The sequence below is a fragment of the Corvus kubaryi genome, unplaced genomic scaffold (assembly GCF_017639235.1).
Source record: "Corvus kubaryi isolate FWS band 111438036 unplaced genomic scaffold, C.kubaryi_AGA036_p1.0 133, whole genome shotgun sequence".
Taxonomy (NCBI): Eukaryota; Metazoa; Chordata; class Aves; order Passeriformes; family Corvidae; genus Corvus; species Corvus kubaryi.
The window spans coordinates 12,392,197-12,408,838 of record NW_024580667.1 but is presented as its reverse complement, the minus strand read 5'-3'; the positions used below and the strand labels follow the sequence as shown (position 1 = coordinate 12,408,838).

The 16,642-nt window shown below is 39.3% G+C and overlaps 1 protein-coding gene across 6 annotated transcripts in view; it reads right to left on the bottom strand.

Moving 5' to 3' along the window:
• The window catches only part of ADGRG2 (adhesion G protein-coupled receptor G2), a 59,821-nt gene that overhangs the window by 26,785 nt on the left and 16,394 nt on the right, over positions 1–16,642 (bottom strand). For 5 of the 6 annotated variants that reach the window (XM_042036840.1, XM_042036871.1, XM_042036863.1 and 2 more), the window contains exons 3-5: positions 14,034–14,651; positions 2,861–2,902; positions 1,481–1,522 (exon numbers count right to left, since the gene is read on the bottom strand). In XM_042036840.1, coding sequence (XP_041892774.1) covers positions 1,481–1,522; positions 2,861–2,902; positions 14,034–14,651 — 702 coding nt within the window. The remainder of the gene's footprint in view (positions 1–1,480; positions 1,523–2,860; positions 2,903–14,033; positions 14,652–16,642) is intronic. The other variant, XM_042036879.1, reaches the window with a different exon arrangement.

Below are 16,642 nucleotides of genomic sequence, written 5' to 3'. Positions count from 1 at the left end.
AGTAAAACCTATAAAAATAAAACATAAAAAATCCTAAAAGTCTAAATCCAACAAAATCTAAATAAGAGAAACAGTAAGAACATCTTGCCTGAAGAATTAATTGGATATGTGATAAAAGTAACAATAGAGAATTCTAGGGAAAAAAAGATAAAAGTAAAAATTGTATTAATAAAGTATCCTACCTCTATGAATTTTTGAGAAAAAAGATCAAGCCTGCAAAATGCTGAACATAAACTGAATATTATTTACCTAAATTTCATTTTAAGAACAACTTCAAAGCTTGTTAAGAGTGTTCACGTTATTCAATACTAATAATTGAAATAATGTTCACATTATTTCAAAAATCTGAGTATCTTAATACAACCAGCTCGGAATCAAACGTCCTCCTTTTACTGGTTTCATTCTTTCAGAAGATGCAGATAAATTTTGCATATCCAATTGCAATAACTGCTTAACCTCAAGGACCTTTTCCTGCAGGAACTCACAGCATTCATAAGCAGACATGACACACTGGGTTTGGCAAACTGTCTCTCCAAAAAAGCTATTTTTGTCAGTAAACATATATAAATAAAATAGAGTAATGATGCAAAGTTCTTTTCAGCAAAATTAAGACAATAGACAAATATCTGTGCTTAGTAAGAATATTTTAGGTGTCAACACAAGAATAGAAAGTGGTTAGAAGACCACTTTATATCACTTCAATATGACAACTTAGTAACTTTTTTTAAGTGGGCCAGAGCAGATTCACAACAGAAGAAGAATTTTCCAAGGCAACTAACAAGCAGCCAAAATATGAGCAATCAGAGTGAAAAGTAATGCTGGTTTCATCTTCTTGGCCTTGTATATACTACACAAATACTGAATGTGATGCAGTTGTTAAAGATGAACCATTCCCAAAGAATGACTACATCTGCAAAACAACAAGATCTTGTGTGTCTTTTATCCAGAACACTCTATGTCAGTATACATTAAGCAAGAAAGCAACTGGCTTTCACACAGCTTATTTTGGTGTGTCTCATTCTGAATTTTTTAAAAATGCTTTCATAGATGATGCTTATCATCTCCAGTTCCAGAAGTTTTTAGAGCCTTGTGTGTATGCACGCATGTGTGTAGTGTAATCTACTGCATGAAATAACATCTGCCAGGGTGGGAGGAGATGCAAAGGAGCTCTCACTACAGTTTTCCTCCTCTGCCATCTCAGCAAACTCTTCACTGTTCAGATAACTCAACAAAAGGCTCCTGATCAAGCAACTTGCACCTAACTTCACCCCCAAGTACCACAGCCACAAGCCATGAGTGATCCTATAAGGTAAGGTATTTCATTACAATGTAGAGTGAAACAATTAATTTTAAATGAAAACATTTTAGTGTTGGAACTCTGTTACATTACAACGTTCCTGCATTACCACAGATAAAAGCAGATTTACATAAAAGGAAATAAAAAACATTGCAGAAATCAGTAAAGTCCTGACTTTCTTACCAGAAACTGTTGTTGCAGCTGATTCTTCTGAATCTGTAAATTCTGTTTCAGGTTAAAAAAACAAACAAACAAACCCATTATGAAGTTCTAGACACATACACGATCATCCTCAGCAGGCTTTTCTTATATTATCAGAAGTTCACTGCATTCACCAGAAGAGGGCAACACCTGCTCTTTCAGAACAACACTTCCAGGTTGCCAAAAAAGGCAGATATAGCAACCTCTGGTTAAAAAAAAAAAAAATTACAATTTTTATGCACTCAAATAGAATTCAGTGCAAGAAATTTTTTTTTCGAGAAATTCTGGACAGTTTGAACAGTATAATGCTAAGAAACCAAAAATTATTGACCCAAGATATGTGCCACACTAGCCTGAAAGCTACATGCTTATCCTGAGCGCCTTGCTAATTGTGGGAATGGGAATCAAGCATACACAAGATGGCTCTAGCTGGGTATGAAGAGCTCTTCTCAGACTTTTTGCAATAACAGTGATACTTGCCACTTAAAATTTATCCCATTCGTATGTATTTTCTTTTCTATCCTGCAAAAAGCAGCGATAAAAAAACCCCTAATTCATTTCAAGTTTGAACCTCTGATTTCAACAGGAACCAGCCAACTGTTTATAAAGCAACCACTAGGTATTAGATTTTTGATATTGTTACAGTCAGTATTTTGATCAAAAATAATTTAGGAAATTTGATATCTCATTCACATAGCAACTTTAAAGTTGGCCCTTTCAGTCACTGAGTGGTTTTTGATACTGTCAGAGACATATCAAGTTACAGGTCACAGTTATCATAGAAACAAAATCTAAAGAACAGCTGGATGCAAACATGAAGCACTATTCAAAAAATATACTTAAGTTATTTCAACACCTCTCAAAGGTCAAAAGTCATCCTATAATGTTGCTTACAATACACTAATTATACTGTAAGGCCTTTTCTACTGCTGCAGAAGACTTAAATCAGATATACCAAAAGTCCCTGAAGAAAACTAGATTTTTTAAATTAAAAATCGTAGACAAGGAGTTTCTGAAATGCTAATCACTAATTAATTCCTTGCTCTAGTAAGACTATTTTGCTTGCCTTACTGAAAACTAGCAATAGCTTCTTTCCAAAGGATAAATACAATTTCTGTAATGAAGGGAGAATCAGAATCATCTGAGAGACTTTATTTTCATTTTCTCTGGAAAACTACTGATGCTATTTGCACCACAAAATTAGCTAATAAGCCACAAGGATGATACAGAAAATTAATTTGCAAATGTTTGCACATGCTTAACTATCTCCATGAATTACAAAGTAACAGCAGCGGCCATCTTCCTACACACTTTCTAAAATAGAAGAACAATGGGGCAAAATCCCACAGAACCCCAACATACCTGTAACTTGTTTTTTGCCACGCAGCATAGCAGTAGTTTCAACTGCAAAATAAGATCATCTTTTAGGAGCAGAAGATTTAAATATATTTGTACACATGCATACACACACACACACTTTTTTAAACACAACTATTTTAGATGTGGTACTCACCTCACTTCAAAATAGTTTGCACAACTACTTTGCATCCATTAAGAAATATTTGTCAAGACTTTTTGAAAGCTGAAAGTTGAACTCTTTTGAGTTCCGTTTTCCACTCAGATTATCTTTTTATACTTATGGAAGATACAAATTAGGCCATGAGCTTTCCCACTTCTCTTCCATTGCCAGTGTCTTCAGAAACCTATTCAGCACATTTGCTTGAGTGAAGATGAAGCAGACTAAAATAGCAACAACTAAAAATGTAACATGTATATATGCACATCATGATGTGCATGCACATCATGTAGACACACATCCAAGAGCCGCACCACCAAAAAACATCTAAACAATGAAAGATCAGGCTGCCAGAAATGAAGCAGCTCAGGTGGACCTGGGCTGGGATGAAAAGGTGAGCTATTTCCAGCTCAATGGACCCATGAAACATGTCTGCAGGGAGAGATGCAAGACACAGATGGGCTTTTGATCAAGGGGTGGATCTGACAATTGAAGCCATCACACTCATGAAAGTGAAATGTGACATCATCAAGTCAGCCAAGTGACTAAAGCCTCCCTGGAAAAGAAGATGGTGTCTGGACTATCAATGAGGAGGCCCAGCAGATCCATTAAATCACACTACTGCAGCAAACCTGCCACCAAGGCAAGTGCTATGTGCTTCCTGTGGCGGACAAAAAGCAGCAGATGACTCCAGATGTTGCCTGCACCCTGTCACCACTCAAAACACCACCCCGGGCCTCTAAAAACAAGTGGCAACACAGCATCACCTATACTTAAGACACTGTTACCTACTTCAGCATCTTGAATAGGTGAGACCCTGTCTGTTGGGCAAAGAGGAAGAAAAGCTCTTCTCAAGTCACTGAACCTGGTGGGTCACTAGGCACAGTCATGATTCAAGCCCACAGGGTAGCAGAAGAAGAGAGATTCTCTCTGAATTGCTGGAGTTGGTGGGACAGTTTCTCCACAGGTAATGCCTTGATACCTGGCCAGTCCATCACTGCCATGGCACACTGGTGGATACTGAACTGTGCCACAAAGCCCATGTACAATGGACATCACCCAGATTCTTGGGGACCTCGTTGTTGTCTAGGTTGCTGTAGACTACCCCCACCCCTGCTAATGCCCTCAGATACTGGACACCTTCCTTCTTCCATCAGTGGTGGTCCACTTGCACCTGTAGTCTACCTGACCATCCTCAGACTCTGAATCCAGTCATCCAAGCTCCAGTCTCTGTGGGACCTCCAGTAACCAATCACTTGGAGACAACACACAGGAAAGTGTTCTGAGGGAACAAATTCCTGGGTAGCAAGGTATGTGGGAGAACTTGGGCAGCTGCCTAGAGCAGTATTCACCTCTGATGGCATGGGAGTTTACACCCAAACAGGCAAGGAATCCTGGTGAACCGGCACACCACTGGAAGGATGTCTTGCTTACACCGAAGACAGAGACTTTTGGTCTTGTGTTGGGTCCTGGCATACGCCCACCAGGCCTGTGTCCCATGCCCTGGAAGGGGCAAGAGGACCTCTGGATGTAAGGACAAACAAATGGATGCTGCAGCTAAATCAGAGACACAACCCTAACCATAACAGTCAAGGGGAAACTATGGAAGTGGAGGTTGACACAGTTAGGGAAGGAAGAAGAAGATCCTCTTGAGGTGATGTAGGAAGACAACTCAGAAGAGGTAGCCTGTTCTGCAGCAGGACAGCCACAAGAACAGGTGAGGGAAATGACAGAAATCAAAAAAGAGACAGAAATTATCCAGTCCCTACTCCTGAGCAAGGTGTGAGATGCACACAGATGACAGCTGCCAGCCAGGTAAGCAGATTGCTGCCTGGCTACCCCAATGCTGGGATACTGAGACCAATGATCTGAAGTCAGAGACAACATGAGAGCTTGACAAGATGAAAAATGTCAGTTCATTTTTGTTGAATATCATACACTGCATGAAGCTAAAAGCAGAAACTCTGAAATATGGCAGGATGAATACATGGGAATTGGATTCATTGCACTACAATTTTTTAGGAGTTTTCCATGCAAGTGTAAGTTTTAGTTAATTTGCATCCTGAGTAGAAATTTTCTCATGTAGAAGAAAGAGGGAGAGAGAACCAATATTCTTAGTAAAGTAATACATATCCATTAAGTAAAAGGTACAAGTAAAAATTCACACTTTTTTACATACCAGTCTACTGAACTTAAACTCCTTCAGTAAAGATAAGACCAAGTTACATCAAACGTCTCATTTGAGACAACTAGGCTTCTGCTTACAGAGAAGTACAATTGCTTTTTTTTTTTGACATCTAGAACTGTATGAACATGATAGATCACAAAAATCTGGATATAACCTTAATTTTTATAGTCAATTTTCAGGAAAATTAGGACTTCTCACTATATTGTAAGTCCAGATAAAATACATATTCCTGTAAGGAATATATTCTAGAGCTCTTACGTTGAAGTGCTGTTACTTTAACACTGTAAAGTGATTAGGAATTACAGATACCATAAAATTATTTTCTTAACACCTAGTGTAGGCTTGGGGAAGACCCTTAAAATACAATACCAACTTAAATAATATGCAGAACTGAAGCAGTAGCCAGATAAAATTATTCTGTATTGTTTAAACAGTAAATACTTTTAAAGGTAGAATGGTGCGAATAAAAATAATTGAGTGAAATTCTGGTTAGAGAAGGAAGCACCCTTCCACAGGTGGGCAGTCTGACTTTCCTACCACAAAAAGTGAATTCTATCTCCAAAAGTTTACTGGGCACTAGTCCTGTCCTAATCAGTGGTTAGGACCTTGTGCAAAAGCCCTTATCTCCAAAAATAGCTCTGGAGGAAATTAAATTCTCAAAAGGAGCCCACTTCTTGAATATGCAGGAGCTCAGAGCAAACACCACCACACTGCTTCTTCTGCCCACTTGAAAATGAAATCTGTACAGGGAATCTAACTTTAAGATCTTTCTCACAAACTCTTTTGGATTCAGTGTAGACAGTCTTGTTGTATACAAGCTGCCTTTTGCATCCTCCATACCCCTTCAACTTGCCTTGCAAATTTTTGTGGATACAAGTGGTACCCTGAGGTAGGTACAAAAACTGTACATTAACATATTTAGTTTTGTAGATTAGGAAAAAGACAGTGAACCCTAAAAATGCCAAATGTTTTTAATAACACATCCAGCAGTACAGGGAGTAAAATAAGCTAAACGTGAGCCATGCATATGGAGCTGGCAAATGCAGCAACTGATGATGGCATACATAATCTGAGGGACAATTTTTTTATGGACACCAGTCTAACCACGACTCCTCTTATAGTACAATAGTCACATGCCTACAGTTGCTAGAAATTGTCCATGAGTATGAGACTTGTCATTTATCAAGGTGCAGCATTAAGTTCATTAACCAAGCCTTTCACCAGAATCATCACTGCATACAGAAAGGAGGAAGGAGGAGAGACTACATATTAATTTATTTGTTAACCCCGTGTTTAAGAACAAGAAAAGAAAGTGAATAGGGTTTATTTGGAGAAGGATTAGGGCTCAATCTAAAATATCCCTAAAGTTGACATGTAAAAAGGAAAGTAAAGTAACTTAAGATGTGTTAGTTACAAGCTAACAGAAAATTTATTGCTCTTAGGTTGTTTACTATTGATAAGAGCATGAAAATCCTTACCTGTGTGAAACTTCCATTTATTTGCTCTATGGATTTTCATTTGCAACACTGTTAGTTTAGGATCACCAAATCAATATACCTAACATATCCTATTCCAAAACAAGGGATTACACATCATAATAACACTTTGCTACATTTTCTCTAATAGAAAACACTCTTGAAGATTCAAACAGTAATTAAATAGGCAAAACCCAGTATTATTTTTTGCTTTTGTTGCAAGGGAGATAGAATAGGCCCCCACAAGAACTGTTTGGTTTCTTTTCTGAGGGAAAAGGCAACTTGATTAAATGAGATAAGCACCAGTTTCTGTTACCAACATGCATCATTAGAAACAAAAGCAGCAAGTCCCTTACTGTCTTCATATCACTTTGTACTGTTCCAACACAAATAGCTAGCTAAGCCACGACTTGGGAATCCCATCTGTGTAGGCAGAGGAAACTCTTCCGCAGGTTTGAAACCTGTTTAGCAACTCTCACCACAGCTCCATACCACAGCTGCAAAAATTGTGACAACCTTCATTTCCCAATGACTTCGTCTCACAATGGGAACCAGTGTAACTTCAGCAGCTCCAGTCAGGAGACTAAACCTATTAACAGTACTTAAGGTTAGGTGCACAAACCAATATAGCTCTGAGAGAGACCAGGTACCTGGCCTAGTCTAAAAAAACAGCCTTGTGTTTACAGCATTCCTTAGCATGACAGCTTTTAATTCTCAGGCTACTGGACCTTTTAGGATGAGATGGTCTCCACATGTCCTGCTGAAGCTGTTCCACCAAGAAAAGCAGAGTTGAAAAATCAATTCAGCCAAAGGGAAAGAAAGGCAGAAGGAGGATTTGTAACACAGTGGTCAAGATGGGACAGATGGTTCTGGTCCCTTCACCAAAGGCACTGTCACTCAAAGTACACCATTTGTTCAGTAGCTCAGGCACAGGACAGAGAAAAAGCCCTTAAAGCATGAAAGGTGTACAATGTTCTATCTCCAACTGTGATAATGAAAAAAAAATCCTTTTCTTCTCCCTACCTTCAATCTAACTTAGGAGCAGTACAGTCTTTCTTAAAATTTTTGGAAAGGCAACACCCTTTCTGATTCACCTGTCTTCAGACAACCTGGTCTGTGAGAAGCAGTTCAGTTTTTCCAGGGTGGAGAAGTGAGAAGCAGCTGGAATCTGGCTGCTGATAACAATTTCGTGCAAGAATGGCATTACTGGCGGCAGTTTCTTGTCCTCCTGTCTCAGGGGAACATTGCTGCTGCTGACTAACGCTGTTTTACCTAACACTTCATGATCTCCTTTTAAACCTTTGCAGAAAGCATCCTCTGAGCAAGCCACTACTGGGCTTTCCCAGGAGGAGAAAAACAGTCTGAACTTTAGTGAACTAGAGCCTCCCTATGGACTCTCCCCCTGCCCAGCCTGTGTGATAGGTGAGGAGGGGCAGGGGACCGCACAGTGAGAAGGGCTGTGTCAGCTGGCCTCTGTGTCAGGAAACACGTGAGAGAATGCAAGGGCAGCTGCTTTCTAGTCAGCTCCAGACACCAAACAGGCACTGAATGTAAGGAGCAGTAACAGCCCTGCCAAGCTGTAGAAGTACAACATTCCTGGCAGAGAAACATACATTTATGAACTTACACATGTAGGGCCTAGATGAGAGGTTTATGGAATGAAGTGACTAAAATTTTACTTATATTAATTGAAAAACATGACAAAAATGAGAACAGTTTGTATTAGCACCCAAGACCATTCTTTCAAAGCACAGGTAGTCTTGATTATGTTCAGCTTTCACAAAACAAATCAACAGCAAATGGAAGAATCCCAAAGGACAGTTTGGTGGTTATGTAATTTGGTCTCCTCAAGCCACAGTACTCGGCTGTCACCACAGAATGACATGAGATAACCACGACTGTATGTTGCTGCTAAGATCAGTTTTGACTTACAAATAAAAATAAAAATACAAGGAAATTTATAAAAATTGTATTTTCTAAATAAGAAATTACAGCACACTTATAGTGCTGAAAGTTTTTTCACCAAAAATTCAACTCATTCAGTCAGTGGAATTGATTTGCATGAAAAATTCCCACGAGAAAGGCCAAAGCCAAGCTTTTAATTCCAAATAGAAACCTAGTATCATTTCCTGGGTTAGGTAATTACAAGCATTTAACATTTAAAATGTTAATTCCACATTGCAATTTTTAAATCTATACACATCCTCTTCTAAACATTTTTACAGGCAACAGTTACCTGTTTATTACAGCGGTTACCAGAACTGTGCAGCATCCACTGCACTCCATTTGCATTCAGTGAAATGAAAATGCCCAGCATTGATACCTTTCACAAGACTTGCTCATGAACAAAACTGAGTAGCTCACACTGCAAAATTTCAAAATGGTGCTCTTCTAAAACCCTTTCTTTTGCAGAAACAGGCACTGAAAATATGACATTCAATTCTCCTATTCAAATTAAATCCATATTTTCCATTAAGAGATTGGGTTCCTTTAACATTTGACAAACCTTTCAGCTGAATAAACGTTCTGCCAAAATGAACCATTCTGTCACACAAGGCATTTGTAACAACAACACAAAAAAATCCTCCACAAGTTAATAGTTGTTAGTTAGTTGCACACTGGAAACATTAGCCTATCTTGATTTTCTACGTAAGGTAGATTTTGAGGCACACTGTATATAAGTTTACAGGATAAAACTTAAGTGCAATCTTAGTTTTATATTTTGGTGCCCCTCGTGACACCGTGTATCTGCTCTGACTCCCTGTGGTGGCACCATGGAAGAAAGGATGAATTATCACTGGCCATTAGACAGAAACAAATGTCAGCTTCTTCGCAGCAGGCTCGGTCACTTTGGCCAGTTCATTTTGAGTATCCTTAACAGAAAATTTAGGCTTAGTATTTTTAACTCAGCTTTGATGTTATACCGGTTGTAAGAAATTAGGTTATAAATTGTTTCTATCTGTTTGTGGAAAGCTGTACATTAGATACTGAGGTGAATCAAATTACCACTTCTCTGGATAGCTGATTACCAAAAAGCCACTTTGTTTGGTATCACAGAAGAGGGAGGGAACAAGAGCAAAAAAGGGAAGGTCAAACATGCGTTCTGTTAATAGGTACAAAGTAAAGTGCCACTTGACTCATCAAAAAGGCACTCCAGAGCTAGGTATTTTTTTCACATCACACTTTCTTCAAGAGCTTCTAGAGGTCTCTTTAGTATTCTGTCCTTACAGTTTTAGGAAAAAAAAATTGCATTGGGGCAAATAATTTCCTTTTTCATCTGCTGCTTTCATGATCCACTCAGTAAGCATAATAATACAGCCCAAGGTTTGGTACCCAGCAGGCTGGGATGCAGACCAGATGAGTGACGACTACATTTCCACTTTCTCCCTAAGGATGTAAAGCCTTGGGACTTCACCCTCCCTTCCAGGAAAGGTGATCCTGTCATCAGATGAGCACACAGTTGGGAAATCTTTAAATGGGATTACATGAGCCCAAAACAATCCTTATACCGCCCACATCTGCAACTGGAACAAAAGTCCAAACTGAAGTTTTCCTCTTCCTTGAGAATGCAGAGGTAAAACAGTCACACTGAGCACTGGTCACTCCCCATTTCTCCCATCAGCATTAAATTGCTCTGTACCCAGAAGCGTGGAAATGCCCTCCAGCAACACCTGCAGCAGGCTTAGCAATATTGAGTCAAAAGAGTACATGAAAAAGAGAGGGCAACATCTTAATCTTGAAGGTTGGACAGGACAGTTTAGAAAAATCATAAATGCTACAATATACTCACTAAATTTCAATTAGGATAAAAAGCAGCAGAAAGCAACAGGCTAAAAGTTAGAGCACCAATATCACAAATGAGATGGCAGTGCTTTATGATCAGTGATCCTATTTATGCCCCAAATCATCTATTTTATTTATTCATTGAAATTTGCTACTGATGTCCCATCATATCTGTGCTCCTTGCATAAATGCACAGTGTAACAATTTGGATATTTCTATTTGGATTAAGAAAGTTACTGTTTAATGTATAACTGAATGATTAATGTTTAAACAGTACATTTCACAGTGAAGTTATTATTAAAGGCAACTTGAAAGTATCACATGTAAAAATGACAACTGAAGAGCCAGTACTCATAGATGATTAAAGTTTCTTTTCAAGCATTTAGCACTTTAACCTCATTTATTTTCTTGTGTGTTTGTTCTCTTAAATCACCCCAAACTTTAGATTATTTAGTAGACTCTTTACTTGGATTATATAGAGACAATAGTGGTATCATTCATATTGTCCACATTAAAGTATGTTGCTACAAAGGAATCATTAATTAAGGAACAAGATAAAGAAATTTTCCAAGGTTAGAATTTGGAAGGGTGAGCACATCTTTCTTCAATTACATATTTTTAAATACCAGGAGGTTATCTGTAAAGTGAGACACATTCAACTTGTGGCACTCTTCTCTGCATATCACAGCTGTTATGCTACTTCTCTCTCACCAAGAGGGGAATTATCAAAGGAACATGAAGAATGTACATGGAAGGCCAGTAACGCACCAAGTGTGTGACCTCCTTCCCTGTCTGGCCCTGCCTGCAGTATTTACACCTGCTCAGCGTGCAGTGGCCACACCAAGAAGGAGAACCAGAAGACTGTCACTGGAAGGAGCAAGAGTGTCATCTTTAACTCAGATCTAAAGGTTTCACTATTGAGAACCATTAGTCCAAGAAATGTGAGCAGCTTCATCCCAAAGTGGGAAGCAGTCAGATATGTTCTTTCTTGCATATTTCAGATGCATAAAACACGCAGCTACTGCAAAGGTAATCCCAGCCACTTCTGGGGAGTGAGCTACTTGGTTAAAGTTAAGCATACCTTTAAATGCTAAGCATGTGTGTGAATCTCACCAGAGTCAGGATTTTGATCCTTATTAGACCTCAAACTGTTAAGAAAAAAATTAAACAAATCTTTGGTAATTTGAAAAATATTCATGAAAATAAATTATAAAAACTAAAGTAAATGAATCAGAAGAGTCAATACACAGAAAGGCAGGAAACGTGATGCTAAGTAAACCTAGACCTATTAATGGAGTGGATCACTGCCTATGAGACACCAATTAGACAATGGCTTACACTGCACAAAGACTTTGAGTGGTTAAGCAAAGAAGAAATCATAGAAATTACGGTAGCCTTTGACAGAACATTTTACAAATAATTGTTTTACGTAGGTACAAAATGCCAACCATGTCACAAAAAAAAATCTGAAACTTGTCCTCCAGCACAATTATGACTAATGAACCACTTCCTTTTCACCTTTTGTGCCTATAAAGTTTAGGACTTTCCAAAACTTTTGCCCTTTGCCAGTTACGTTCATTGCAGATGTAAAATTATATCCTTCTGCAGACTTACTACTCAAAGCTATTCTGTTTTAACAAAAAACCAGAGAAGCTTCCCAAATCAGGTGATTTTTACACAGGAGTTTGGAGGAACTCACTGAAAGAAATCAGATTGTAAGAGTAGTAGCAACATCAATTAAAATCACCTGACACGGACTGTTAGATATTCCTACTGTAAAAGCTTTGTTATCTATTGGACTATATTTGCTAAATATATGCTTTTCACAGCACAGCTTGGGGGAGATAATCAGCTAAAATGCATCTATTAGTGAAGAGAGGCCAATAAACTGTAAAAGAATTCCAGTAAGCTTCTCTTTGAAAAGCTGTTAATGCCCCCAGTTATCTAGAGGAGATAACTTATATTTGGCAGTAGAGATGGTCTCTGCACTGAAACAAACCCTGTTAGCATAGTTACTGCTTAGTCAGTTTGGCTAAGCAACAGAGCTTTGGAAACCACGCATCTTACACACTCACTAGAGATTCCACAAGCCACTAAATCGTGAATTCTAAACCCATTAATCACTTGGGGCTGGAGCTGGGCATTTCCTGATCAAGCTGTCCTGTGATGTTCAAGGATGCTCTATATTCAGGGCAGAAATTGCTGGAACAGAAAACAAGGAGGTTGTGCTTTCTGTGCATCAGTAGAAGACAATCAGATCCTCCACTGTGACCAAGATTTTCCCCACCATCCAGACATACCTCTCTCAGACTTTCTTTGTACCAAACTTATGTCTGGTAGCCAGAATGTTCCCCCTTTCAGCCTTAGGACTGTGTTCCTTCAAGCACAGCAACATATGAGTAAAAGAAAGACATTCTTTCTTCAGCTCCTTTCCCAAGTCACAATCCATCAAAGATGATGTTCTCCCAACTACGGCATCAGGGACAGCAAAGGCATTTCATTCATTACAAACCAGTGCTGGCAGCATTCTCCATGAGTCCTGGTTTGTTGGACAGATTTCTTTCTCTCCCAGAAAAAGAAATCTGATCACCTTATTTTACTGCCCTTACTAAGGCACTTTGAATCTGGTCCAGTCAGGCAGTGGTTATAAGATTATACAAATAAAAGATATTTTTGAATCAGCATGAAATAGATAGGTACATTTTTTAAGGATAAAGATTATGAAGACTGGTGCCACAGTTAAACTGAATCACTGATGCTATATAAAAATTTAAGGAAACAATAATTGAGGTAGTCACATTAAAATCTCTTAGGGGATAATATAATTTCCTACGATTGATAAATTGTATACCATCAAAGCTTGATTCAAGTTTGTCTTTTTTGCCAACAGATGTGATAGCAAAAGCTAAAAATAGGATTATTCTCTTGCTTGAACTCAGTTTCTCTAAAAATAAAATCTTGGTTTGGTTTGATTCAAAGGTTTTTGTGGTTCTTTTTCAGGGCAGAGGGGAATTTTGAGAAATATGTGAGAAACCATTTGGTCATTTTAATAAAGGAGGCATTACTGATACTGATAAAGAAATTGGATCATCCTATAATTCTTGCAGACCCTAGCTGCTGAATATGGTGTAATGCACCAGTGAAGCACTGAAAGCTGCACTCACTGAAATTTTGGCCCAGCAAATGAGAATGTGGAATGAGAACCAGCAATGCTTTCTTCTGTATTTATTCCCTGAACAGAAGATGTGCAAATTAACTATTTTAAGATGAAATTGATACATGCCCCAATACTCCAAGGAGTTTTAGTCGCATACATCCTGCTCCCATATTACACTAACGGTTGATAGACAAAAAAGTTGAAGCAAGTTGAAAATCTTTAAAGGACTGATGCTATACTTTTTCATTTGGATAAAAACTAGTGAAAGCTGCAGGTCCTCACATGATCTCATCAAGAATTTAGCTAGGAATGATTAATAGATTGACACTTCATAAAATCTGGAAGAGAAATGCTAAACATACTCAGATCAACTTTTGACTGAATTACTATTTCAAAAGCAATGCAGCGGTACTTACCACATTGTAAAGAGTTATCCTCTTCTACTGTCGTATTATAGGTCCAATCCTCCTTTCTCCAGCGTATAACACCGCTATCCTGGCAGTCCTTAGATTGTGTCATATTTGCCTTGTCCCACATTCTGAACAGGTACAGCTCCCCAGTCATTCCCTGGTGAGGTGACGCAGATGTACCTCGCAGCTTTGAACAGCCAAGTAAGAACTGGCCTTTTCCAGGCAAATTAAATTTCCCATTTAGTTTCTTGCGTGATTCTTGTTTTCCATTTATGAATACCTTCATCTCCTCATTGTCACTTTTCCACTGGATACATATTTGGTTCCAAGTGTTTTTACGAAGTCTTACAGTTGTATTTATTTGTTTTCTGAACAACCATATCTTCAATTTACCATGATCTCCTGTAAGTCCAAGATCATACTTATTTGCAGACAGATTGGTGTGAAGAGGTTTTTCAACATATACATATGCTGTCCACGGACTATTTGAGGAATACAGCTTGAGGTGCACACAGACAAGGAATTCTCTCAAGGGGCGCAGAGAAATTCTTGATGACATACTCCACGGATCTTCACATGCAGTCTTAAAGACAGCTTTGTATCGCCCTAGGAAATCCTCCTGATCTAAATAAAGAAAAGGTGATTTGTAAAATGATTTAGTTTTAAAAAAGATCTTTCATACGAAAGTTATTCTTCAATATACTACTGTTTCTAGGCATTTTCCTAGGAGTTTTCAAAACAACACATTAAGAAACAATCTTGTAACCTACTCCTTTGGATTTATTTTTGTGATGGGGAAGTAACAAATTTGGAGGCAGTCAATAAATCCTAGCTGCTCATGAAAACTCTGAGGTAAAACTTACGCACAAGACCAAGGATGACCATGTAGACTCACAGAATCATTTAAGCTGGAAAAGACCTCCAAGATCATTGAGTCCAACTGTAAACCCAGCACTGCCAAGTCCACCACTAAACCACGTTCCCAAGTGCCACATCTACACATCTTTTAGGCACCTCCAGGGACAGACTCAACCACTTCTCTCCACAACTTAGTTCAATGCTTAGCAACCCTTTCCACGAAGAAATGTTTCCTAGTATCCAATCTAAACCTCCTCTGATGCAACTTGAGGCCATTTCTTCTTGTCCTGTCACTGGTTACTTAGGAGAAGGGACTGACCCCTATTTTGGTACAACCTCCCTTAAGGGAGAGAGCAATAGGGTCTACCATGAGCCTTCTTTTCTCCAGGCTAAACAATCCCAGGTCCCTCAGCTGCTCCTCACAGGACTTGTGCTCCAGATTCTTCATCAGCTTCATTGCCCTTCTCTGGTCTTGCTCCAGCACCTCAATCTCTTTCTTGAAATGAGGGGCCCATAACTGAACACAGGATTTGAGATGTGGCCTCACCAGTGCCCAGTATAGCGGGACAATCACTGCCCTGGTCCTGCTGGCCACACTACTGCTGATCCAGGCCAGGATGCCATTGGCTTCTTGGCCACCCGGGCAAACATTGGCTCATGTTCAGCAGCTGTTGATCAACACCTCCAGATCCTTTCCAGCCACTCTTCTGCAAGCCTTTAGTGCTGCATGGGGTTGTCGTGACTCAAGTGCAGGACCTGGCACTTGGCCTTGTTGAACCTCATACAACTGAGGCTTCATTTTGCTCCCCATCCCTGTCTTCCAGCTTGGAGCACTGGGTACTCTGAGACTGAGGCAAAGAACACATGAAGTACACCAGCCTTTTCCTCATCCTTTGTCACTATGTTTCCCCCTTCAGCCAACAAAGGCTAGAGATTCTCCTTAGCCCTTTTGTTGCTAATGTTTTTATGGAGACATTTTTCACTTTTATGGCAGTAGCCAGATTAAATTTTAGTTGGGTTTTGGCCCTTCTGATTTTCTCCCTGCCTAATCTTAAGACATCCTTGTAGTCCTCCTGAGTTTCCTGCCCTTTCTTCCAAGGCTCATAATCTCTTCTTTCATTCCTGAGTTCCAGCCAAAGCTCTCTGTTCAGCCAGGCTGTCATCTTCCCCACTGGCTCATCTTTCAGCACGGGATGACCTGCTCCTTCTTGAAGGATAATGTGCAGCCTTCCTGGACTCCTTTGCCCTTCAGGACTGCTCCCCAAGGGACTCCGTCAACCAGTCCCCTAAACATGCCAAAGTCTCCCTTCCAGAATCCAAGGTGGCAGTTCTGCTGACTCCTCTCCTTACTTCTCCAAAAATCGAAAACTCATCATTTAGTGATTGCTGAGGCCTCCAACCGTCACATCAGCTACCAGCCCCCTCTGTTCATAAACAACAGCTCCAGCAGGGCACCTTCCCTATAAAACAAGTAGCTCCAGACAATGCCCCAAACACTGAAACTTGATCATAACTGTTCAGTTCTTGTAGGTGCCTTGTTTCCTCCATAGTCCCAGTACAGGAAAGGACAGACTTTTGTGGCTGTAGATGTAAACTCTTTGGAGCTCTTATTTTGTGGAAATATCCACACTCCATTTGCATAATCATTATCATAGTTGCTTGCTTTATGGTGTACACATCAGCACCAAAATAAGAAAAAGTTCCTTTGGAACTTGAAATGGAACAACAGAAAAATGAAACAGGCTGGCAGATGCTCA